Below are 26,571 nucleotides of genomic sequence, written 5' to 3'. Positions count from 1 at the left end.
AGTCCTAATTTTTGTAGAAGAGGTTGAAACTGTGTCCATTCCCTTTTCCCCACATGGCTGTGAGGAGACGTTTAGAAGCATCTGTGTTTGGTTAACCATAGTTTCTTGTGTTGTCCGAGCCAAAAACTGGGAGGGAGTTTGTCTCATTTACATCTCACCAAACCATAGTTTAGCATGATGTCCAAACACAATCCTTGATGTGAAAGAAGTTTGTATCCATTCCATAACGGAATGCTTGCTGCTTTGTGCTTCTGCAAGAGAAACAGATTGACGTTGCTGGATTGACTTAACCCAACTGTCCAGCTATAACTTCATATGAAATCATCTTAAATTGTTATTGCCATTTCCTCAGCGTAGTATAGCCTGCAGGTTTCCCATATGCATCTTGTTGGCCACAGTGAGAACAAAAAACCTGGACTAGATGGGTCATTTGCCCAGTCCACCGGGTTCATCTTACTGACTGACATTTCTATCTAGCAAATAAAGCCTAAGATAATTTAAGAGCATTACTGTATTTTACAGTGTAATTGTCATGCAAAGAAATTTTCCTTTAAGAGAATTTCAAAGTAAAATTTGATGGTCAGCACTACCCCATGGGACCAGTCCAGACAATTGTGCAGATTGTAAATGTATCAAATCTCTGGATTTTAAGACCATTGTCTGTCTAGACAAAACTCAATGAGTTATATAATCCTTGGAATACTGTAAAATATTTACTTTAGCTAATGTTATTTTGTTTTTCAGATTCTTCAGAGGAGGTATCCTAAACTTACTGTCGTAATTGATCGCTTGTTAGAGATTTATGTTGAGCTTACTGGTGATAAACATCTATTGCAAAGCCATATCGCGGACGATGAGAACATAATGGAAGACGCATCACACTTAACCGAAAACAAAAAAAGCCTGAGCTTAGAAGGCAGAGAGTTATCTCTGAGGTATTTTAATATGCAATTAAGCTGATGGATATTTGAGTTTGGGGGAGGCAAATTATCTTTGGACTACTGCTCTCTAGTGTGTTGGAGGCCATTTGCTCTGTTCTTAATTGAAATTCCAAGTGAGAAGGCATTAATTGAATGAAAATGTGGTGAGTTGGCGCTTAAAAAAAAATGCCATGCAATTAATGAAGCGAGACTAGCGCTTTTAGCAGTGTGCAGCTGAGGAAAGTTAAATGAAGGACTACTGTTGAGCTGCTTCACATCACTTATTTTCTTGTGTTAGGGACTTGCTGAATTGGTGCAACAGGATCGCTTACAACTTTGATAGTTCTTCTTCCTCTACTGCACTGAATATTTTTCATGAGGTACGTGTCAAACTGTTCCTTGTTTTTTAGAGTGATGTTGACCTATTCCTTAAAATGTGAAAACCAGGTTTGGAATATGAACAGGGGGCTGGTTCTGGTGTTGGAAATTTTCCTTGAGGGTCAATCTAACTAGACCTGCTGCTTCACAATGGGGGATTCACAGGAATGGTTGCATAAATCACACTAGGAAGAGGCAGCTGTCGTTGGGGACATGCCAGGTCCCACAGGTGTTACACCAGGAATTCCATTATGAAGAGAGCTGAAATGTCTGAATTGGCTCGTCCTCTTGTTTTCCTCGTGGAGACATACTAGCGATACATTGCATGAAGCTCAGTTGTATATTTTGACTACAGTGAACTCAAGTATGGAAGAAAAGTAGAACCTCTGATTAAATATTAAATTAGCTTGAATTCTCTCTCTCTGTCTGTCTCTCTGTCTCTCCCTCCTGCCACTCTACTTTGACAGGCGTTGGATTGTTTCACAGCTATGCTGTCCAAGCAAGGAAGTAGACTGAAGATGGCAGAGATCATTGGAAGCCAACTGAACATTTCCAAGCATAAGGTAGACATAAGGAAGAGTTCGCACACATACTGCATTGTGTAATAAATACCCCTTTTGTCAAGGAGGAAAAAAATAGTTTCATGTCTCCTTCACTGCCAAGAAATAATTAAATGAACTAACTGGATAATGTCCACTCTTGTTTTTCTTCTGAAAGAAGAGAGCCACGTGTAACATGGCTGAAATTGGATGTAGGGATCATGCACCTGCACATCGCCACTGGTGCAAGATTCCATTGCCTGATTTGAAGCAGCAGCTTCCCTCCTGCTGCAACCATAGGCTTCACTAGGAGGCACCCAACCCTTTGGAGGGGAAAAGTGGCTGCAGGGGGGAGCAGCAGCAGCAGCAGGAGGAGTGAAAGAGAAAGTTTGGTTGCATGAGCTGACTTCTGTTCATGTAACAACTGAATACAGCCCAAAGGCCTTGTTCTCACATCACCATAGTTTATAGTTCACTGTAACCATGGTGATCTTGGTCATTTGAATCCTGTCCACTCACACTTGGAGGAAGCAAGTGTTACATTCAAATGAAGGACCATAGTTTGTTTTGTTCCCGGCAAATTACTGTAGCTAAGGTTGTTCTTGATTTGCTGATCATGGTTTGAAGCAAAGCAAATCATGGCCTCTGGTTTGGACATAATGCTAAGCAGGGACAGTGGTCTGTCTGCTCCCTGCTATCATGAGGGGGGGGGGGACATACAACCCAGAAAGGCACATTCACAATAAACTATTTACTATGCCTTACTGTGATGTGCAAACTGGACTTGTGTCTTAACTTTCAGTTGTACAGTGGTACCTCAGGTTACATACACTTCAGGTTACAGACTCCGCTAACCCAGAAATAGTACCTCGGGTTAAGAACTTTGTTTCAGGATGAGAACAGAAATCGTACTCAGGCGGCGTGGCAGCAGCAGGAGGCCCCATTAGCTAAAGTGGTGCTTCAGGATAAGAACAGTTTCAGGTTAAGAACAGACCTCCGGAACGAATTAAGTACTTAATCCGAGGTACCACTGTATTGCACAACTGCATATGGCAAAGGACTACATCATGTGTTTCTTTTTAGTAAGCTGAGTTCAGTATGTATGCTCTTTATTTATTTACTCTAGACTGAATACTACTGTCAACTTTACAAACCAGAAATTGCAATAAGGGAGCAAGAGGTCTCTGTGGGAAGAGTCCAGCTCTTACGGAAGCAAATTCATGCGCTTCTTGTGCAAAGGTATTGATTTGTTTGTTTGTTTGTTTATATTTTAAAATTACTAAGCCACCCTTCAACCAGATGGCTTACAAGTTGATGTACAATAGTGCACTTTTTAAATGTGCTTGTAACTTTAAAATTCCGTGCCAGCATTTTTAATGTCTCATTGAGGTGTTTTTTTGAAACCTGGTAATAGAGAGAGATTATATTTGTAGAATTAGTGAATCAAATGCACTTGGAGATGCTTAGCACATAGCATTAGAGTATTGCTAACAGAAGATTTTACCCTTTCATGTATTGGCAGAAAAAAGCAGACCTTTGCTCCCACACGTCCATCATCCGTATTAATTGAGCAGCTGGCTGTGTGTGTCGACAAAGGAGAGCCTGTGTTGTTGGTGGGTGAAACAGGGACAGGCAAAACATCTACTGTTCAATACCTGGCCCACATTACAGGTAAAATGTAGTATAATGTGGGGACTTTGACCAGGATTCTAGAAAAGGTTTGAGAAGTGCTTCAGTGTCTTTTCTGTGTTTTATTTCTTCAAGGGCACCGTTTGAGGGTTATCAACATGAATCAGCAGAGTGATACTGCAGATCTCCTAGGGGGGTGAGTGTCTAATAATTCTGCAAATTGCTGTTGGCAACTGCATCAACAAATCATTTTTTTCACTCATGACTTCAGATCTTGTATTTAGTAGAAGTGTGCATGGACCCCATTCATAAGAGTTACTGCATTCAAAAATAGAGAACCATATGGCAAAAAGAAAAGTACATAGAGCAACATGAAATGGGGTGTGGGATTCCATGGATGGGGTAATGACAAGTACAAGGAAGTAGAACAAGGAAAAGGGAATGTTCAGTCTTGGGGCAGGGAGAGATGTTGGAATGAGCGGTGCTATGTAGCTGTGGGATGAAATTTTTGACATTTTGTGTACCTGGAAAAAAAAGGGTAAGTTCTCTTATATGTTTCAGCCGGTCTCTAATTTTCAACATGTTCAAGTCATCTGTTTAGTAATGGTGTGCAGGGGCCACCAGATTCACCTTTTATCTGTTATCAGATCCGCTGAGGCTGGTTTGATTTTCATCTTGTCCGATCGTACTGAGCCTGATTTTGCCACATGTCGCTGCCGGAGTTTTCAGTTAACACATTACTGTTTGCCCAATTTACAGCTATAAGCCGGTGGATAACAAACTGATTTGGTTGCCCTTGCGAGAGTCTTTTGAGGAGCTTTTTGCACAGACGTTTTCCAGGAAACAAAACCAGACTTTCTTGGGGCACATCCAGACATGTTACAGACAGAAACGCTGGCATGATCTTCTCAAGCTGATGCAGCATGTACACAAATCTGCCATTAATAAGGAAGCTAAAGAAAATGGTAAGACTTCCAAGTTCTTAAAATGGGTTTCTCTTTGAGGACGGGCAGGGTAGAAATCAAATAAATAAAACGAGAGATTTAAGCGGAACTTGCATTCTTAAAGTTGGGTGGACTGTGCTTCAGTGTGCATTTGGCAAGGGAGATACAGTGTACCTCGGGTTACAAACACTTCAGGTTACAGACTCCGCTAACCCACAAGTAGTACCTCGGGTTGAGAACTTTACCTCAGGATGAGAACAGAAATCGTGTGGCGGCGGGAGCCCCATCAGCTAAAGTGGTACCTCAGGTTAAGAACGGTTTCAGGTTAAGAACGGATCTCTGGAACAAATTAAGTTCATAACCAGAGGTACCACTGTACTAGGTGTGATTTTTCCCTAGAATTCAAATATGGAGAGATCAGCAGTGGAGGGAAAAAAGCAATTTTTTTGCAGTAGAAAATAGCATTTTCTGATACATGATCCAATATCATTCCTGAAGCTTAGTGGGTATGGATCTGATCAGTGACTTGGGTGGGAGGCTTGGGAGTCACAGTTAAGCCTTCCTGAACTATTTAATGAACAGTCAGATAAAAGGACAGAAAGAATTTAACATTCTCACACATCATCTTTGACTGAAGAGGTGAAGGTCTTGTTAAAGTTGTACAAACTTTATCCCAGCCTAATAATAATAATAATAATAATAATAATATAAGCTTGACTGCATTTTAAAGGGGAAGGTGAAAGGGGGGAAGGTTATTGTTTTGTTTGTTACTATGTTTTGTATTTTTGTGTTTTCATATTGTAAACTATCCTGTGGTCCTCAGTTGACAGGCAGTACAGAAATTTAATAAATAAATAAAGATAAAAACAAAATACTGCTCTGAAGTGGAAAGAGATACAGTTTAAGTAACGCCTTCTAAGGCTGAATCCTTTATTCAATAGAAATAACAGATTTGTAAGCATTCCTTTGTTTAAACAGAGGAGGTGATTGCATATGCATTACAAATGACTGGAGCATTACTTGACCTCAAACATTACTCAGTCCAATGAATTCCAACTCATTCAGTTCGTTCATTTTAATGTCCCTGTTCTGCTAGTAGGATTTAAATTGCATAAAATCACTGGTCTGAAGGTGATTGTTGGAATAACTGGACTATTCTCTTCAGAGCGGCTTATGTTATATTCAGAGTTGTTTTGCACTATGACAAATTCTATTACGTGGTTTCATGAACTTGAATGTTTTTATCTTATCCTACGTTTACTATAGCTTGCCTTTTTTTTTTTTTTGGTTAGGCTCACCATTGAAGGAAAAGTGGGAAGAACTTGGTATCCGCTTAGATCATGCCAAACAACAGATGAAGATGACAGAAAATGCGCTAGTTTTTGCATTTGTAGAGGTAGTCCTTTTGTGCATAAGAGCATATTTGTCCATAAGATACATATTAAAGTTACTTTATTAAAATAAAGTTCCAGCTGCAGTTTGTTAAAGGAGCTGGGAATTATAGATCTGTGAGGGTAAATTGCAGTTCCCAGGATTTTTTGGAAGAAGCAGTGTGCATTCAAATGTGTGATGTGGATCATACATACACACAGTTTCTTTTTCTTTCTTTTTTTGCATGTGGAGGCGGTCATTTGATTTCAGGCTAGCCAGGTTTCACTTAATGTCCTTGTGTGATGAGCACCTTTACTCCCCTTAGTCTTGGCTGAAAATGAAGGTGAAATAGATTTCATCTGCAAGCCAGGAAGAATGAGTCCCCATTGAGGAAAAAAGTTAATGCTGCAAAGGGTTTGGTGCCAGGTAAAAAAAATAGGTACAACTAGAAACACCTTACAGGGGTTTGCAGATATTTAACTGTTATAGGGCAAACAGTTAATTAAATGAGGAGTTACCACCCCACCAACTTGCTTAAAAACAATGTAAAAGATGGAATTCTGCTTATACCACTGTGGAATTATCTAATTCCTCTAATTATAAATGCAGTTTTCAAAACATAATCCAAATAGAGGGCAGCACCAGATGCCTATGAAATGGTAATTTTGAGTCTTTTTGTCTTTTTTTTAAGGGCACCTTGGCACAAGCAGTGAAAAAAGGAGAATGGATTCTACTAGATGAGATCAATTTGGCAGCAGCAGAAACTTTAGAGTGTCTGAGTGGTTTACTTGAAGGATTATCTGGTTCACTGATACTGCTGGATAGAGGAGACACAGGTATTGTTTTTGTTTTTTGTTGCAGTAAGTTTTCCTGTTCTGCAGTGGTGTATTTTTTCAGTTCCTTTTTTTTTTAAAATGAGAGTTTGAAATTAATGGTTTCAAGTCATCTAAGTTCATTGACCCATAGATGAGCATATAAAGATGTGACAGACCGAGAAGCAAATTATTAGTAATGTAAATGAAATAAACTCAATAAATTTGAGTATATAATCCACAATATAATCACCATTACGAGGAATTGCAAAAAAAAAAAGATTATATTATTCATAAAGGAGATGCTGATCTCTAAATATCCAAGCCCTTTATTTCTGATTCTCATATAGCCTAATTAATTTCTCTGCACTATATCTTGTAAACTTTTTCACACCCATGTCACCCTCTGCACAGTCACATAAACCCCGTGGGTCAATGTTGACCACTTTAGGAAGCCCTGTAAACTGATAGCTGAAAAACTCACATCTGAATACAGTGGTACCTCGGGTTACATACGCTTCAGGTTACATACGCTTCAGGTTACAGACTCCACTAACCCAGAAATAGTACCTCATGTTAAGAACTTTGCTTCAGGGTGAGAACAGAAATCGTAATCCGGTGGCACGGCAGCGGCAGGAGGCCCCATTAGCTTAAGTGGTGCTTCAGGTTAAGAACAGTTTCAGGTTAAGTACAGACCTCTGGAACGAATTAAGTACTTAACCCGAGGTACCACTGTAATACTATCTTTTCACTCTTTTGATTCCTGATAACTTAAGAGATGTGGGAGTTTTCTCCTGAAGAAGAAAATTGCAATTCCTTGTCCATGCTGTCCCTTAGCTTGAAGAACAGCAAGTTCCAGAGGACTATGAAAAAAGACCCTTTTGTTTGCTAAGATAGAAGATGCAGTTTTCATCTTTGCTTTTAAGGATAGCTTTCTCTGAAGTTTGAGAGTAGGTTTTCACCAGCTAGGACAACCAATTGGCTGTGTATGAGTTTGTCTGTTTGCTTCTTGAACTTCTGTTTTTAATTTTCCTCAAATGGCTGTTTCATGCTTTCTTGTTTGTATGCTTCATTTGTTTTTATGGGGCCAAACAGCGCTGTAATTTGTTGGTTGTGCATTTTTTTCCTTGTAGAGCCCCTGGTACGTCATTCAAATTTTCGTTTGTTTGCCTGCATGAACCCAGCTACTGATGTTGGCAAAAGAAACCTCCCTCCAGGAATACGGAACAGGTAGATACAGAACGTACATTTTTACAAAACCATTTTAAAGCTGAGAACAACTTGTAGCTCTTGAGGTGTTTGCAGTAGCCTAGAATGTTGTACTTCTTTTGGTCTGTGTTGCATACATCTCTGATTGGCATGCAATAGCTTAGGGATATGAGGGACCTGTGGCCAGCCAGTTTGTATTAAGACTCTTAACTCCCCATCCTCATCCCTGCTATAGCTGAAGCATGCGGGTGAGCTGCTATGTTGCAAAATACCTTTTGCTGCCAATCTCAGGAATAATAGACATTGCACACTCTCTTTGAGAGTTGCAGTTGTCTTCAAGTGTCCTTTATGTCATCAGGTTCAGAGTTGGATACTAGAATTATATAGTGGTCTCATGGGAAAGATAAAAGGAAAATGATCTACATTGCTCTGTTGGCCATCTTCTGATTGTCAGCATTACATGTTAGCTACAAAAACAGCTGGATAAAAGGCTGGTTGGGTATATGAGTGGATTTTATGCTCACTTTGATCTTTCATAGCCCATGCAGTCCAAATTAGCTAGGCAAGCAAGAGCTGATGGTAGCTTGTCAAGTGTTCATTAAGCACTAAATTCCACAATTGCACTTTCATTTCCCCACTGAATTGCTCAACAGGTTTTGACTTACGGACATTGTGACATCAGTGACAAATGTATGGTGTTTTCACTGCCCCTGCAGAGCTCAAAATAATTCAGCAGCAATATCATAGTAAACCCAGTATCCTAGGTTTGAGTGTATAGCAGATGAAAGGATTCCAAAATTTACCTATGATAAAAGGTCTATGTTTTTCCAGAAACAACTAATGCTCAGATAAGCCAATAGAAGTGCAATTTAAACATTTTTGCATGTTATTTTTAATGGTATGTTTTAACTTTTGGGGTTGTATTCAGTGTGGCGCTAAGTGGTCCTTTGTGTGAGAAGAATGACTTTTGCTTGCATGGCAGGACATCTCCCCCCCCCCTTCCTCTGTGTGCCCCCTAATCTGTTCTGGGGTTTCCCCAACCTTCTAGAAAGGTTTGGGGATGGCAGGGGCAGTGCTCCAAGACCAAAGGCAGATGTTTTCCTAGGCTTGCTACCTGACTCCTTTTTAATTACAGCTCTTGGGGGTTGAACCTGGGACTTTCTGCATGCTGAATTATGTGATTTCTAAGTAATCTGCAAGCTTTCACCGAATGGTACTCTATTAAATGTAAAAGGACCCCTGACCATTAGGTCCAGTTGTACTCTATTGGTACTCTATTACTAGTCTTTAATTCAGTACATTTGTAATTGGTTGTGATGTCGACAGGCTAGGGTCTGTGATCAAATATCAGACTTTGGTATCTATAAGCAGACAGGTTTTTTACAATGTAATGTCGTCTTGTAGGTTCACTGAACTTTATGTAGAAGAGTTACAAAATGAAGGAGACTTGCAGATTCTTATCATGGATTATCTCAAAGGGCTGAATGTGAGCAAGAGCGTAGTGCAAGGAATCGTAAAGTAAGTTTTTGATGAACGGGAAGTACTGTATAAATTGTAAGATTTGATAAGAGAGTCTTTGGGAAAGTTTTGTTGTATTTAACTTGTAGCAGTGCTTTTTTCTGGGGGGGGGGGATGCAGGGGTACGCATACCCCTAAACATTTTGTGAATCTAGGTTTGGCCTCATTAAGGTGCAATATTTCAATATGAGTAGGAAAATGAGAGTACTCCTAAACATTTTATAAGGGAGGGAAAAGCACTGACTTGTAGTGTGGTATTTCTGAAACTGGGGTAGTTAACCTGTGGTCCTCAGAAGTTGCTGCACTACATCTCCTATCATCCCTGACCTTTGGATACACAGGCTGACGGTGATGGGAATTAAGAGTTGAGATTGTGCTTTTCTGCCTTTTGAACTTCCTCTATGAGTTACCATTTCTTTGAGCTCATTGCAATTCAGAACGTCAAATAATTTATTTAAATTATGCACCAGATTCCAGATGTGCATCCCACTTGCTTTCCATGTTTTTACTAAATGAGTGTGAGCTGCACTCCCTCAGTGTCATTGTCTTAGCCAATATCACTGTCAGTCAAGATATATGAGTTTTCCCCTGCTTTTCTAAGCCCCAATATTTGAATAAATTTTAATCAGAAGCCTTGAGTATTTCAATTTTATTCTACATTAGTGTAACATGGATGCCCTCTTCTCTCTGACAGTGGTTCAAAAGTTCATTGTAACTCTTAACTCCTGAAATTTCTGAGGAATTTTCATGTTTGAAGACTTTAATTTTTTTCTGAAAACTATTTATTATTGGATAATGTATTGCACCACTTTATTTTTCTATGGCTTGGGTGAGATTAATATGAAGGGGAAAGCATTTATCTTTAACCACTGTTTTCAATATTTTGGATATCTTAACTACCTAAATAAAATTATCAGTAATTTTAATGTTATATTTTATAAAATGCTTACAGTTTTCTTTATGAGTTTTGTTAAATAGATACATCTGAATATTTAGGGACTATCTCATAGAGGGCCTCACTCTATATATACTGCAACACACGAGTCCAATTTCTTTGAGTGGTGTGAGATTCCAGGGGTCCCATACATGATAAATGCAGGATCTGTGTTTCCTTTTGGAAAAATGGGGCACAGTGGAGCCTGTGGTGTTTTTATGATATATGGTTTATTTACGCATATATACAACATGAAGCCTAAAGGAGGAGAATCCAAGCATTACACCCATACAGATGGTCCCTTGCTCTTTCGTAGCTGTGCTCCACTTCTAGGCAAGAGAGCATTTTGGCTTAGCACAGACATTTAGAATTGAGCTTATTTTTTATGGCAGTTTCCTCTAACCTAGTGCATTCCAGGTTGTTTTTACACTGCACCTCCCATCATATCTGTTGGCCAAGCTGATTGGGATTCATGGGAGTTGTAGTCTTTCACCAGATGTTCTGGAAGACTGATATGTGATATATAGACTGAGCCTTACCTGGGTTGGTTAGCAACAATATGGAGTGAAATCTCTTTTGCACCCTTATTCAATCCTGAAGGAGACAATATTTATTCAGGAAAAGGAACTCCGCAGCACATTGAGGTATCAAGCCCCTAGATAAATTACGTAACTCCTGTTAATATGGTAGAAAAATGAGTGTAATACATGAAAAATATGCTTCATATATATAACCCTTCGCTTCTGCAGCTTTTATTTGTCTGTGAGAAAGGAGTGTGAAACAAAACTGGTAGATGGGACAGGCCACAGACCTCATTACAGCCTTCGTACTCTCTGCAGAGCTTTGAGATTTGCATCATCCAACCCATGCTGCAGCATACAGCGCTCTCTTTATGAGGTGACTATCTTTGTTCTCTGTTCCAAACTTCCTTCTCTCTTCCCTTTTGTCTTTAGACAAAGAGAGAGAGAAATTCTCTGGCGTTAGCAATTAAAATCTATTTGAAACTAGCTACTTTAAAAAACCCCAAATCTGTTTTCTTCTCAATAGGGCTTTTGCTTGGGTTTTCTCACCCAGCTTGACAGAAGTTCTTACCCTGTTGTTCAAAGGCTAATATGTCAGCATATTCTGTCTGGAAACGTGAAAAGCATCCTCAAGCAGGCAAGTAATTTCTTACTATTTGTGTGTGTGTGTGTGTCTGAATGGAATTGTTCTCAGATTGAGTTCTCCCCTCCTCCTCAGAATTTGTTTGGGGTATGACATAAAATACATAAAACAGAACAAAACTCAATTTGAATTCTGAGTTTAATTTTATCCACCCTGGATTAAATCAAGGGTTTCCCATTTTCACCTGGAATGTTTGCTGACTGACATCGATCAAAGCCTCCCACTTGGAGGAAGGTGAAAGACAATTGTTACTGATCTCATCTGCGCGCACCCTAGCAGTACCTTTCACACTGTTTTCGAAAGCCCCCGAACCATCTCGACGGGTCTGCAGGAGAAAGTGGAAATTGACAAAATGCTCCCTCCCCACCCCACCCCACCCAATCCCCATAGGAGCATCCTATAATGAAATTCCACTTACTGTACAGGAATGCTGAATCCATGTAAATACATTGGCTTAGATCTAGAGTTCATTTCTGCTGATGGAAAGGTGAGAAGGTGACTTTTTCCAGTTCCCCTTCCTTCTGCATTTGGAAATATTGTTCAGTTTGTTGGGGCCATTTCTATAATAGTGTGACAGGTGATTTGGGGGGGTGCAAGATGGAGGGGAAATAATAATAAAAAAACCTTTCATCCACTTCTGCCAGTGAGATGCTGCCTGCTGGATCAGAAACCTTCCATGAATGGAAGGAGTCCTTCTGTTCTCAGAGGGAGTCTAACGCATTGTTTTAATATATTCCTCCTCCCAGGTGTAGACTCTGTGCTTGCTTGGTGTATTATACCATAACCAGAGCATGATAATCTTCTGTATCTCACATATGAAGGAAATACCACATGTATTCTGGTGTTCTAAGAATGTGTTGCTTAGCTAAACAAAAAACAGAATTATTATGCGGAGATAGCAGTTCATAACAAGCTGGTTTTGTTTCTGTAATGTCGTTCTAGTCGTTACCAGAGCCTAAAGGAGGGAGAATGATTAAGGTAGAGGGATACTGGATTTCGATTGGTGACATGGAACCAACTGTGGATGAGACTTATGTGCTCACAGCTTCAGTTAAACTTAACCTCAGAGACATCGTCAGAGTTGTATCTGCTGGGTATGTTGGACTTCAGCTGTACCTTTTTCTTTCCTTTGGAAATAGTTTAATTTTGATTGGTGAGAATAAAATAATCACTTGCTATTTGTTCATGAGAGCATACTTCCTTGAATTGTGCTACAGTGCATTTTTTCATTTAGTAATGTTCTTATTTTACAGGTACTGCAAAAAGCCAAATATTAACTGAAAACAGTATTGCAAATATATAAGCAATTGACAAATGTCTCAAACTGTTGTAGAAAAGCACGAAAATATTTTCTACATCAGTAATAACATTGGGGGGGTGTCTTAAAACTGTTTCTGTTCTTGATTGCTTGTAATTGGAATAATTTCTGAAGCATTGTTATGACTCTGGAATAAACTATGCCATACGTGTTCTTCAGTCTTTTTGAAATTATGGAATCCCGCTTTTGGAGATCCCATGATGTGAATTGTTTATGTGGCCAAATTTTGACGTATATGGGCCTAGAAATCATGACTTGAAATTCACTGAGTTGGGGCTGCTTACGTTCCACCTTGTTTTTGCATTCTTGCTAACAGGCAGCAAACAAGATGACAGCCTACATTTCCAAGTATATATTAGCAATGTAAGGAATGTAAGCAGTTGTTTGTTTTGTTTTTAAGAAAACAGAATTTTGAAGTGTTTAAGACTCTTAACAAGTATGCACAATACACAAAAGTGTCTCTGCTCCATGGGCGCGAACGACTACAATAAACATGTAGTTTGAGTTTCAGACATTTGCTGGAGGAGGCGTATAACACGACAATTAAGAAGCACAAATACTGTTGTCGGTTTTCCCTAGCTTTGACTTGTTTATTCTGAACTTCAGCGAACTTTTCTTTTTTTATCTTACAACACAACAGGAAGCCCAAGTCTCATTTCTGGAAGTGCTCTTAATCAATATATGTTGTAAAAAGACCTTGAAGCCAATCAGGTACAGTGGTACCTCAGTTTACGAACTTAATCCGTTCCGGAAGTCCATTCTTAAACCGAAACCATTCTTAAACCAAGGCGCGCTTTCCCTAATGAGGCCTTCCAGTTTTGCAGAGTTCGTAAACCAAATAGTTCGTAAACAGGGTTGTTCTTAAACGTAGGTACTACTGTAGCTTCTTACAACAACAACAACAACAACAGTAGAAGTAGTAGTAATAATAATAATTCAACACCATAGAACACAACATATAACTTGGCTGTTTTCTAATTCTTTAAGAACCTATCCAGTGTTGATTCAAGGAGACACATCCATTGGTAAAACCAGTTTAATACGCTGGGTGGCTGCTGCAACTGGGAACCATTGTGTTAGGATTAACAATCATGAACATACTGACATTCAAGAATACATTGGCTGTTATACTTCAGATCCATCTGGGAAGCTGATATTTAAGGAAGGTAGGATTCTGATTATTACCTCAAATCACTCGGTGTTTCCTTGCCAGCCAGCTCTCCTACTTGCTCAAACAGATGCTTGCCTGGCTTGCCTCAAGTGGGCAACTCATTTATTTCTTTTTTTCTGTAAATGCTACATAGGTGTCCTCATTGATGCTATGCGAAAGGGCTACTGGATAATCCTGGATGAACTCAACCTGGCACCCACTGATGTTTTGGAGGCCCTGAACAGATTATTGGATGACAACAGAGAGCTGTTCATAACAGAAACCCAAGAAACAGTCAAAGCTCACCCAAGATTCATGCTCTTTGCTACACAGAATCCTCCAGGGCTCTATGGAGGCAGGAAGGTACATACATAGTTTCCTCAGATGAAGCTGGCTTTCTTTTGATATGCTATTCACACGTACACTCCACTATTTCTTCAAGGACCTTATGGTGGCATATGTGATTTCTCTCCTTCACCTTAGTCCTGTGCAGTAGGTTAGGCTGAGTAATAGTTTGAGTGAAAGACTGGCCTAGGATCACCAAGTGAGCTTTATAACTAAGTGGTGAGTTGAACCTGAGTCTTCGCCACTCCTAGTCAAACGCTCTAGTCTTTGTAGCATATCCAGAACCAATAGTGAAATCAGTCTACAAGTTGCCAATCCAAAATGGTACCATCCAAACACAAGCGAGAGGTGTCAACAGAGTTGGGAGAACCCCACCGTTTGCAGACGTGCACAGAAATCTTCGGGGGGGGGGGGGAATTAAGAGGGCAAACCCTTTGAGTATGAACATGTTCAGTGGCCATGAAATACTAGCTGACTGAGGGTGGGAAACTCGTTTTAAGTTTTCAGTGTGTGTGAATTTCTCAGTAGATTAACTCTTGACAGGTGGTTTGTGTGTGTGTGTCTTAAGGTATTGTCCAGAGCTTTCAGGAACAGATTTGTGGAGCTGCATTTTGATGAGCTACCAAGTACAGAGCTAGAAACCATCCTGCACAAAAGATGCCACCTTCCACCTTCGTACTGCAGTAAACTTGTCAAAGTCATGCTGGAGTTGCAGGTATGGACAGTAATCTTTTTTCTCTTAATGAGAAAAGAATAGAGAAGTCACTTGAGCCCAAGTTGTAGTTTGGTGTCTTATACTCAAGGCGCACACATTTATTGGCTCTGGGGGTTTTTTTTTGGGGGGGGGGTTATTGTTGAGTTACGTAGCAACCTACCAGAATTTGTTTGGCTCAGGGGACTGATGGTCATTACTGAAATATTGGTGAAATTTGGACAAATAAATGCTAAGAAGACAACTAGGAGGTTTGGTGGTAAGGAGGGTAGGCATTGCAAGAGTAGTGGAAAATGCAGTTGTGGGTACAGAAAATTGTGTTGGATCATGAATGCTTACTTTTATGTCCTTTTAAATCTAGTCTTATCGCAGAGGTTCCTCAGTGTTTGCAGGCAAGCATGGTTTCATTACCCTCCGGGATCTCTTTCGCTGGGCTGAAAGGTACCGATTAGCAGAGCAGATGGAGAAGGAGTATGACTGGCTTCAGCATTTAGCAAATGACGGTGAGTCTCCACTCGTTTCTTTTCAACTTACACAGCCATTGTGTCCAGTTCAGTAGCCACATTTCAACCATTTTTCAAAAGCGGTGAACATCTTGATAAACTGTTGTCTTTCTGTTACTAGGATTTATGCTTCTGGCAGGAAGGGTCAGGAAACAAGAAGAAGTTGACGTTATCCAAACAGTCATTGAAAAACACTTTAAGAGAAAGCTGCATCCTCAGCGCCTCTTCTCAGAAGAAAGCGTAAAGAAGCAAATGGGTAAATTTGAAAAACGATAACAATAATAAAAGAAGATTTAATGTTTGGCTAAAGCTAATTAATTTGTTTTTGTTTGTTTTGTTTGTTTCCTTCCCCAACCCCATTACCACTTTGAACCAGCTAAAGCATCTAGGTGGACATCTATAATGGGCGATGAATTCAGTCACATTGTGTGGACTCAAGGGATGACAAGGCTTGCCGTTTTGGCAGGCCGAGCATTAGAGTTTGGTGAACCTATACTTCTGGTTGGAGACACAGGGTAAACCAGTCTTCAATATATTCATTATTAGTTTTGTTTATTTTTTGCGTAGAGCAACAGACAAGTCACTGGAGTTTAATTGACTGCAAACTTTTTGTTATGCAGGTGTGGCAAAACTACTATTTGTCAGATATTTGCAGCATTGGCTGGTCGGAAATTACATTCTGTGAACTGTCACTTGCACATGGAGACCTCTGACTTCCTGGGTGGACTGCGACCCGTCAGGCAGAGATCAAAGGATGAGGTAAGTTGGCATTATGGTGCCTGATATAATTGAGAGCTTGAAAAATCCACCAAGTCCGTGTCTGTAAATGTATGTATGTATGTATGTATGTATGTACACACACACACTTGATCAGACTTTCCCTTTTTCTTTCAAACAGGAGTTTGATGGTTCTAGGCTGTTTGAATGGCATGATGGAGCCCTTGTCTTAGCAATGAGAGAGGATGGCTTTTTTCTCATGGATGAGATTTCATTGGCGGATGATTCTGTTCTAGAAAGACTAAATAGGTATGCACTTGAAAACTGGACATTTTTTAGTCTGTTGCCTTGGCGTGTCATTCACAAATGCAAATTGGACAAATCTTAACTTTTCCCTGGCTTCTTCTGATTCTTGCTGCTCTTCTAAACAACAAGAGTTGCAAAGCTTCTGTCGATTAGGCAAGTCTCTAGTGTTTGGTATGGATATTTGGAAATTTAACGAGAGCAAATACTGAGAACGTGGTTTTATTTCAGCGTCCTTGAAACTGAAAAGATGCTAGTGTTGGCTGAAAAAGCCAGTGAGGACAATGAAGTAGAACTGCTGACTGCAGGAAAGAAGTTTCGCATTTTAGCCACAATGAATCCTGGCGGCGACTTTGGGAAGAAAGAGGTAATGTAAGAAAATGCCGTTCTGTGCTGGCCGCCACTTTCAATTACCTGCGGTTTTAGGAATGAAAAAAATGCCTATTCCGACTTAGTCTTAGGGTTTTTCTAGAAGCTTGTAAGGCATTGCAACCAGTCCCACACCCTACCTTTCCCGGACCCCAGGCTCTTTGATAGTTACATTTTCCTTATCACACGGCTGTCCTTCGCAGGCTACAGCTGCTTGGGAGCCCCATGCCCTTACCTGTAAGAAAGACCACACACATTCACACTCCCAGTTATTTTATTTATGACCTAATTACTACAGGGAGGAAGAGACAGGAAAGCTCTTACTACCAGGCCTTTCAAGTCAAGTAGGTTACATTTCAAGGAGTAAAGAGTACCAAAATAATATTATACGGTTAGGAAAAGCTGTTTCAGTATAAATTCATATCTCATTTGTTTCACCACATAGTGATCCTTTGCAGGGGAAGGTGGCCATCAGACTGAAAAAAGATTCCCTGCCCCGACCTAGCTCCACATGGAGCTCTGACAGCTAATTTGATTGTTGATTGTTTGATTGTTGGAACTGAGTAAATGTGTTATTTCCTAGATAGATAGAATTAATCGGAAAAATGTGGAAATGGTTGAGATTACCGTATTTTTCGCACCATAGGACGCATTTTTCCTTCCTAAAAAGCAAGGGAAAATGTGTGTGCATCCTATGGAGCGAATGCAGGCTTTCGCTGAAGCCTGGAGAGTGAGAGGGGTCGGTGCGCACCGACCCCTCTCGCTCTCCAGGCTTCAGGAAGCTATCCGCTAGCCGTGGGAGACCCAGCTCTCCCACGGCTAGCGGAGCGCTGCATTAATCCCGAAGCTTGGGGTGTGCGGAGCTCAGCGTGCCCCAAGCTTCTGAGTGCCGGCAAGGTCTCCGCTAGCCGTCTAGACCTTGCCGGCACCCAGAAGCTTGGGGCGCGCTGAGCTCCGCACGCCCCAAGCTTCGGGATTAGCGTTCCGCTAGCCGTGTCTAGGCTGCGGATAGCAGCCTGCTTCCCGGAGTGTCGGGCGCCCTGAAAGCAGAGCACCCGGCGCTTCGGGAACACATCCGCAGCGTGGGGAGCCTTGCAGGAGTTCCCCGCAGGGCTCCCCATGCTGCGGATAGCAGCCTGCTGCCTGCCGGGTAGGGCGCCCTGAAGCAGAGCGCCCCTCGCGCCAGGCAAACATCCGCAGCGTGGGGAGCCCTGCAGGAGTTCCCCGCAGGGCTCCCCACGCTGCGGATAGCAGCCTGCTTCCCGGAGTGTCGGGCGCCCTGAAAGCAGAGCGCCCGGCACTTCGGGAACACATCCGCAGCGTGGGGAGCCCTGCAGGAGTTCCCCGCAGGGCTCCCCACGCTGCGGATAGCAGCCTGCTGCCTGGCAGGTGGGGCCCGCTGAAGCAGAGCGCCCCGCACGCCAGGCAGACATCAGCCAGCCCCACAAGCTCGGGGGACAGCAGGGAGGCGCAGCGCCACTATCCCGCTGTTCCTCGACCTGGTTCGGTTTCCCTGACCTGCTTTTGGGGGGGAAATAAAGGGATTTTTTCCCCCTTTATTTCCCCTCCAAAAAACTAGGTGTGTCCTATGGTCCGGTGCGTCCAATCGTGCGCAAAATACGGTAATAAAATTAGTGATGATGAAGAAAATGCAGCATAAAGAAGTGTGGGTTGGTTTGGGATCCTGTAGTAAATCATATTATAAGACTATTAGGAATTTCAGGGGCAGGAATTAATGTCATTCTCCTCTGAGAATGTCATAAAATATCAAGACTATTAAGCTGCAAGTATGTTTGTATGAGTAAATCGTTTTTCTAAGGATAAATTAGGTCTAATAAAACATTCATTTTAAAAAAGTAAAACTCATTTTTATGCAGTTTTGTTCTTTGACACACACTATTCTAACCTATTGTGCTTTTTGATACTCTCTTACACATTATTTATAGCAATATGTTTTCCCTCGTTTTATAATTCTTCTGTTTTCTCTTTTTATCCCAGTAACCCTCTTTGAGGATTCTTAAATTTTCCTCTGAGCAGTTCCCTTCATAATAACTGCACTTAATATTTTCTTGCCCATAGCTGTCGCCTGCCTTGCGTAATAGATTTACAGAAATATGGTGTCCGCAAAGTAACAACCGTATGGATTTAATGCAAATTGTAAACCATAATCTTCATCCAGGACTCTGCTTTGCCAAACAGAATGACATAGGTAAATATCAGAGATATTTGTTCACCAACTCCATCACCTACTTATTCTCTCTGGGTGTCCCTCTGCTTATATCAGTAATGGGAGACCTTTTCAGCACGAGGGTCACATGCCAGTGTTGGCCAGATTAAGAAGCACCTCTCCCCTCTTCCTTAAAGCTTTCTCTTCTTACTCTAGTGAGTTTTAGGGCTGCCATGCTCTGCTGGTTTAATCACATTCAGGCAGGATTTTCCATCCTTTGTAGGCCAGGAAGAGAATAGAAAAAAGAAAGAACAGAAAAGATGTTAACAGTCAAAAGAGACTTTTATGAAACTGCTAAAGCAGTTTCAAAACCAGTGAAGTGGTTTTGTTGCTGAAAAATGTCTGCAATCACTTCTGAGTACCTTTCTCCCCAGTAACCAGCCTGCACTCCTCCGTTTCTGTGTCCCAGTGGGGTTTCCTTCTAAAAGACCTTCTGTTCTTGCAAGTCAGCTTCTCTCAGATTCTAAAAGCTAAGAAGTTAGTTCAGGCGGTTCTGAAATAGTCTCACTCTCTTAAACGCTGCCCATAGGTTTTTCTCTAAGCTGAATAATATTCCTGTGGAGAAGTCCCATGGGACTCCTGCTACAAATGGCACAGACTGAAGGTACCACTTACCTGTTGTTCAGACGCGACTAGCAGATAACAGAAATTGCAAAAAGGTGTGATCTTGCGACACTGCAATTTTTCACTTGAGATTTAGTCCAATGCATGTTTATCTGGCAGTATGACAAATTGAATATAGGAGTGCTTACCTTTGAGTATGTTTCAGATGCTGTATGTTCCAAATTCTATACTTGATAAACCTAGATTGTGGAATTGAAATATATTTGCATAATACTGGGGTCATTTTAAGTGCAAAATCAGTTTCCTTTTGCTTAAATTTTATCTTTGCCTGGACAGTGATTTAAGGAAGAACAGTTCGAGCTCTTAGTACGTTGAAAGGGATAAAAAAAAGTTTGGAATTCAGTGACTAGATTCTGTGGTATAGGCAGAGGCTGCTATGCATATTGTCACCACAGACCTCATTTGAACACAGCTGTAAGTTGCTGTCGGAAAAAGCTCTTGCAAATTGAACATCTAGGGATTGTTCTAGTCCAAATATATGTGCATGTTATACAGGTCTGACCTAGGTTCTTTATTATCCAAGGTTTTAAATGAAGGATGAAAAAATAAGTAGTGCTGATGAAACATACACTTATTTTTTCTATCCTTGGCTATATTCTCTGCATTAAGATGAATGTTTGTCCTCTAGGCTTAAAGTAATAGTCTGGGCCAAAGTTCAGTCACTGTGGACAAAGAGACCAATGAAGTTGCAGGATCAAAGCATGTTTTGAATTTTGCATCTGCTGATTTACTTGTGGATGGTTTTGTTTTTTTTAAAGCATTCAACCCTTTCTACTTTTGCAAATATTTATGTAAAAACATTTAAGCACTTCTATTCAGTTATCTTGCAAAAATTATGTACAGAGGCCTCTGCATCCCTTGTGGGTCATTGTGAATTACTGCAAAACATATTCTGTTTCAGGTCTGTGTCTTATGTATTTTTTCTCTTCTCTCCATCTAATCACCTTTCCCAGGGACAGATATTGCAGGGCTCATGATGGATTTCATAGAGTGGCTGACCAATCAAGAATTTGGACACCACTGTATCCTCAGCATCCGGGATGTTTTGTCGTGGGTCAGCTTCATGAATGCTATGGCGCAAGACAAACTATCCAGTTCTTCAGAGGAGCACCAGCTTTTTAGCGTCTGTCCAGTGACAACATTTGTCCATGCTGCATGTCTGGTGTACATAGATGGAATAGGTTCAGGTATGTCTTCAGTTTCTTTGCTTTATCTCTGAATAGTTCAGATCGTTTATTGGGGAGGGGGTCCCTCAACCCCTGGATGAGAACTACGCAATGGTTTAAAGCAAGTTTGTCATTTTGGAACAAAAATAGTAAACAGTCTCAAGACGCATGCAAGCAAAGTATAGTGTTTGTGCTACAGAGTGTGCATTACAACCTGTCTACAGATTTTGGCCATATCTTACTGTTAACTATATGTTCATTTCCACCATTGACATATAACTATGATCTCTTCTTCCCTCTACCCCCTATGTAGGCACCATGTCCTGTTCAGCTGGCTCAGCTGCTTTGGCTCGTGAAAAATGCCTGGAATATTTGTGTGGGAAAATTTCCGAAGTAGTGCAACTCACTGAGGTTCAGAAGAATGAGCTGAAAATATATGACCTGAAGAGGGAAAGGGAAATGGTTTGGATGGAGAACCACATAGGAATCCACCCATTTTTCATACCAACAGGCAAGGAACTCTTTTGGTGGTGTTGCTGCTGCTGTTGCTGCTGCTGTACAATTTGAATGGTGATGTGCCGCTTACGATGACTTAAGAGCAGAATGCGTGAGACATGACAAACATGCAGAAAAAATTATTTGTTACAGTCCTTCCAAGACCCTTCCATTTCTAATTGAGTGCTTGAATGCTCTTTTCTCAGATGAAGGCACTTAGCTTAGACTTCGCTCTGGCATGCTAGCTTTCCATATGCATGGAGTTTTTAAGAGCTTTAATGGCGGAGCATTCAAATATTTTACTCCACAATCTGTAGTTAGAATTGTTAAGTATCATAATTCTGTGTATTTCAGATGTTAAGACAGGAGTGCCGTTGCTTAATATAGCTAAGCCTGCACCACCCATTAAAAAGAGGGGAGATTTGGGGAGATTGCAAAAATACAAAAAACAAAACTGGAGGAAACTCCCTTCTCATCAAGATGAATGTTGATCTGGTACCATTATTCTGTCTGATGAGCTAGTACTTTCACTGGAGCAAAAATATTGATCATCTTACCCTGTAATCTAATTAATTTTTTATTTGCTTTCTCTGTGCTGTAGGCCCTATTTACCAGAAGAACAATGTCTCAGACTACGCTCTAAATGCAGGAACTACAGCAATGAATGCACAGCGGTTGTTAAGGGCCTTGCAACTTAACAAGCCCATTCTCCTGGAAGGCTCTCCAGGTGTTGGGAAAACCAGCCTAGTAGCAGCCTTGGCAAAGGCTTCTGGAAATTGCCTTGTTAGAATCAATCTTTCTGAACAAACGGTAGGTAGGGATTACTGTGGTCTCCACTGAAATACCTGTACTTGTGAATGTGAGAGTCTATACTTGCAAGTTAACAGGTGTTAAGTTTTCACAATACTCCTAATTGATTGGGGAGGGGGAAGATGCTTAGAAATAGGTATGTTTAATAATGGGTGTATTGTTGATTAATTCTAAGAGGAAGCATTATATTCCTTTTCCTGTCTAGTAAAGGGACACATTCTGCTAGAATTGTGATCCATCTATTGGTGTGAATGATCAAAACAAACTGCCTAAAATACAGATGCAAAGAACCTTGATCAAAGTTTGCTGCTTGAATATTGGTTAAAATCTTAATGGTTTAGAATTATTTTTCTTTATTTTTAAAATTACTCTTGGGTTTCATTTTTGTTCATAGAATGCACTTACTGGCTGATGCAACAGATGCATAGAACAAAATATTTATAACTCTTGGTATAAATGCTACTGGATTATTACTGCAAGCCTAGGAGAGCGTTTTCTAAATTGCAATTGTTTCACATGCATTTGGAAACCTTGACTTTTCTTCCTTCTGATCAGGACGTCACAGATTTGTTTGGCACAGACTTACCTGTTGAAGGGGGCAAAGGAGGGGAATTTGCCTGGCGTGATGGACCTTTGCTTGCAGCATTGAAAGCTGGACACTGGATTGTATTAGATGAGGTGAGTTCAGCTTAATGTAGCACAGAAAAAGGATTTTCGTTCCTTTTTTGGAAAATGAGGTCTCTAGCTGTCTCAGTTTGCTGTTTGGGGACTTTAAAAGGATCTTATCCAAACATGGTAAAGTTAACAGTGCATTCTCCTTACGTGGAGAAAGTATCCTGGAACAGTCTGCTGCTCCCATTTATTTAAGAGGCTGCTCAGATTTTATCTTCAGTTTTCCAGTGGGAGAACACACACTTGCTTTTTCTGGGGTGGCAGTTACAGAAGGCGATTTTGTGGACAAACAGCTTGAGTTCTGTGTCATGGATGTGCTGCAGTTTACAGAAGATTAAAACTACTACTTACCTTTTAAGTGCCGTCTTAGGGCTGAATTAGCTTGAAATCAACACTTTCTTAATAGAATCCATAGGAAGTGGCTTTATAATATTGGTCCATCCAGCTCAGGGTTTCAAACAGTGCCACTTGAAGATGCTAGCCATTGATTCTTGGGACCTTTTTTTGCACACAAGGCATCTACTCTACCCCTGAGCAATGGCATTTATCTGGGTGGATTCCGACAGCCTCATTGACTTCACAGTTGTATTTACCTTTAGGCTATGCCAGGCGTGTCCAACAGGTAGATCATGATCTACTGGTAGATCCTGGTAGATCTCAGGCCCCTCAGTGATCTCCTCCTCCCCCTCCCCCCCAAAGAAGCTCAACAGCTTTGGCCTCCTAAAAAGCTCAACAACTTTGGTCCATCCAACAACAATGGGTAGATCATTGCCAGTTTTTTTTATAGTGTGAGTAGATCACAGTCTTTGGGAGTTGGACGTCCCTGGGCTATGCTGTTGCTCTTTTGAGTTGTGCAAAAGGAGCTTGAAGCCAAAAGAGTAGCTAAATAACCAGGGCATTTGTGTTAATCTGAAGTTAACTTTTCCTGAGCTAACTACAGTACTTTTGCTTATTTGCTATAGATTTAAAGGTGTTTTGTGGGCAAAAGTGTGTGTTGTGAAGAAGAGGGGCAGTGTAAATTTTCCTGTTGGTTTCTCTCAAATAGCTGAACTTGGCTTCTCAGTCGGTACTAGAAGGCCTGAATGCTTGTTTTGACCATCGGGCAGAGATTTACATTCCTGAGTTGGGAATGAGCTTCCATGTGCAACACAAGAAAACAAAGATCTTTGGATGCCAGAATCCCTACAGGCAAGGAGGTGGCAGAAAGGGGTTGCCCAAATCTTTTCTGAACAGATTCACACAGGCAAGTCCATAATGTCATTTAAAACTATTTCTCTTGTCCTCCTTGCAGTTCCTTTCTAAATGGAATCATTTTTATTTCATTTGCAAGCGCACTGTGCATTTTTCTGTGTCTACATAAAAATAATACTTGAGTCTCACCTCCCACCCCATTTAATTATATTGATGATGTAGGTTTTCGTGGACCCTCTCTCATCCGCAGACATGGAGTACATTGGAAATACCCTGTTTCCTGCTATTGACAAAAAGATTATTGCAAAAATGGTTGAATTTAACAACATGGTAAGTATAATTCCTGAAACTCCTCTTGATGATGTGAATGGTCTTCTTAAGGAGAGGGACTTCAGGGTTCTGGTGACTGTCCCCACAAGTCCAAGCCAATGACTGCTGCAACTACCGTATTTTTCGCTCTATAACACGCACCTGACCATAACACGCACATTGTTTTTAGAGGAGGAAAACAAGGAAAACAATTCTGAATGAAACAGTAGATGTATCATTTTTGTGCTTCATGCTGTGGCCACAGACATGTGATCTGATGGTGAATTTGGGGTAGCCCAATGCAAAGATCCTGAGCATCCATGTGGATCCATGCTTTTTAACCACATTTTTGTACCATTGCAGCCCCAGGCAACAGTGGGTGCGTGGTTTTTGGGGGGGCAGGCTGTAGCCATGGACATGCTGTGTGATCTGATGGTGAATTTGGGGTGACCCAATGCAAAGATCCTGAGGATCCATGTGGATCTATGCTTTTTAACCACATTTTTGCACCATTGCAGCCCCAGGCAACAGGGATGTGTGATTTTGGGGGGGCAGGCTGCTATGTGATCTGATGGTGAATTTGGGGTGGCCCAATCCAAAGATCCTGAGGATCCATGTGGATCCATGCTTTGTAACTACATTTTAAGTGGGGAGGGAAGGAAAAACACAGAAGGGACAAGGAGCACGAGAGCGGTTTGCAGAGAAGCAGATGGCTAAGAATGCAGGAGAGGGATTTAACGGGAGGGAGGAAAGAAAGGCAAAAGTTTCCCCAAACCGAAGCCAGCCCTCCCTCCCTCCCTCCCTCCCTCTCTCTCTCTCTCTCTCTCTCTCCTGCATGTTTTCTGGCTGCCTGCGAGCACAGCCAGAGCACGGAGAGGAATTAGAGAGAAGGACGCTCTGCTTTCCCCTCTGCTTGCCTGGAGGGGAGGGGATTTGCCTGCTCTTTGTTCCGTTTGGGCAAACACAGCAATGAAACACAAGAGGGTGGGCAGTAAGACCCTGAGGCAGAATGCAGGAAAGCAGCAACTTCCTCTTTTCAGGTTTCCCTTCTCCGATGCAACGCGCGATTTGATTTTTGCTGATTTTTGTTCCTGCGCTCCCCTAGTCGGCTCCAGGGACACCCCCCCCCCCCACATTCGCTCAATAACACACACAGACATTTCCCCTTCCTTTTTAGGAGAAAAAATCTGCGTGTTATAGAGAGAAAAATACGGTATGTGAAAAGCTGGTCACAGTTTTCATCCGAACATGTATTGAGACAAACTTCATTTGTAGTCATTTTCAACTCTGGAGTTGCAGTGGCATGTAAACTAGCTGGGCTCCACAGATAACAGCCATTGCAGACTGGGTTTGTATTTCATTTTTTGTTGCCTAATATGTCGGACAGAACTTCCCTTTTTTTCTTCCTATGGCATGTTCCATTTGTGTGGCTGAGGCTTACTACGTCTGAGTTCACATAAAAGTTTCTTTGAGGCTTTCCCCCTAGCAAGTAGGCATATAATCATACATGTGTTTCCAAGGTAAGACAACTGCATGTTGTATGTGTTTAGGTTTCCCCAGTTATTCTGGAACAAGAGCATTCCATAAAGATTTTGAATGGACGGTAAAGAGTGGTGGTAGCTTAGAAGAGCAGTAAATTAAGTTGAATGCTTGGCGCGATGAATGCTTTCTTGTGCAATGGCGTTTTAATAATCTACCATGAGCTGAAACACGTCTGAGTTTTTAATCTTTTGAACTGGTACGTTATTCAGGTTGATCAAGAAGTTATGATTGAGAAGAAGTGGGGGCATAAAGGTGGACCTTGGGAGTTTAATCTGCGTGACCTTTTCCGATGGTGTCAGCTGATGCTTGTTGACCAGTCACCTGGCAGTTACGATCCAGGCCAACACATGTTCTTGATATACGGGGAAAGAATGAGAACAAATACAGACAAGGAGAAGGTAAGGAGCATGAAAAATGTGCTTAATCCTATTAGTCTTTTCTGTTTTACAAGTATGGATATGTTAGACCATTCTTGGATCTTAAACACAAATTTTACTGAATTTTTTTGGGTACCTTTTCCCACATTATTTGAAACACTTAATGACTTCTATTTAAGATTATCTACTTTCCTCCAAGGCCTTGAATTAGCATTTCAGTTAAGCAGGTGCAGGATTTGAAGGGACCTCATGTCGTTTTATCACCATTCACGTGCTAAGGATGTGTTAGAGATAGATTAAACTCCTGGTACATTGGGTAAGAG

The 26,571-nt window shown here is 41.1% G+C and overlaps 1 protein-coding gene across 3 annotated transcripts in view; it reads left to right on the top strand.

Moving 5' to 3' along the window:
• MDN1 (midasin AAA ATPase 1) overlaps positions 1–26,571 on the top strand; it is a 95,899-nt gene that overhangs the window by 10,196 nt on the left and 59,132 nt on the right. For all 3 annotated transcript variants that reach the window (XR_014561896.1, XM_083729644.1, XM_083729643.1), the window contains exons 10-40: positions 745–935; positions 1,219–1,300; positions 1,766–1,861; positions 2,964–3,076; positions 3,360–3,508; positions 3,602–3,662; positions 4,226–4,431; positions 5,703–5,806; positions 6,473–6,617; positions 7,727–7,823; positions 9,207–9,320; positions 11,004–11,151; positions 11,302–11,412; positions 12,361–12,512; positions 13,724–13,902; positions 14,041–14,249; positions 14,800–14,946; positions 15,305–15,446; positions 15,568–15,702; positions 15,823–15,961; positions 16,067–16,205; positions 16,345–16,472; positions 16,698–16,833; positions 18,915–19,044; positions 20,640–20,873; positions 21,166–21,363; positions 21,949–22,157; positions 22,713–22,835; positions 23,875–24,072; positions 24,243–24,350; positions 26,081–26,269. Coding sequence is in view for 2 of the 3 variants with exons in the window: in XM_083729644.1 (XP_083585770.1) it covers positions 745–935; positions 1,219–1,300; positions 1,766–1,861; positions 2,964–3,076; positions 3,360–3,508; positions 3,602–3,662; positions 4,226–4,431; positions 5,703–5,806; positions 6,473–6,617; positions 7,727–7,823; positions 9,207–9,320; positions 11,004–11,151; positions 11,302–11,412; positions 12,361–12,512; positions 13,724–13,902; positions 14,041–14,249; positions 14,800–14,946; positions 15,305–15,446; positions 15,568–15,702; positions 15,823–15,961; positions 16,067–16,205; positions 16,345–16,472; positions 16,698–16,833; positions 18,915–19,044; positions 20,640–20,873; positions 21,166–21,363; positions 21,949–22,157; positions 22,713–22,835; positions 23,875–24,072; positions 24,243–24,350; positions 26,081–26,269 (4,512 nt within the window). In the remaining variant the exon portion in view is untranslated. The remainder of the gene's footprint in view (positions 1–744; positions 936–1,218; positions 1,301–1,765; positions 1,862–2,963; positions 3,077–3,359; positions 3,509–3,601; positions 3,663–4,225; positions 4,432–5,702; positions 5,807–6,472; positions 6,618–7,726; positions 7,824–9,206; positions 9,321–11,003; positions 11,152–11,301; positions 11,413–12,360; positions 12,513–13,723; positions 13,903–14,040; positions 14,250–14,799; positions 14,947–15,304; positions 15,447–15,567; positions 15,703–15,822; positions 15,962–16,066; positions 16,206–16,344; positions 16,473–16,697; positions 16,834–18,914; positions 19,045–20,639; positions 20,874–21,165; positions 21,364–21,948; positions 22,158–22,712; positions 22,836–23,874; positions 24,073–24,242; positions 24,351–26,080; positions 26,270–26,571) is intronic.

This window comes from Podarcis gaigeae, assembly GCF_964106915.1.
Source record: "Podarcis gaigeae genome assembly, chromosome: 3".
Lineage (NCBI taxonomy): Eukaryota > Metazoa > Chordata > Lepidosauria > Squamata > Lacertidae > Podarcis > Podarcis gaigeae.
Note: the sequence above shows the minus strand (reverse complement) of the source record. Positions and strands in the feature narration are given on the sequence as shown.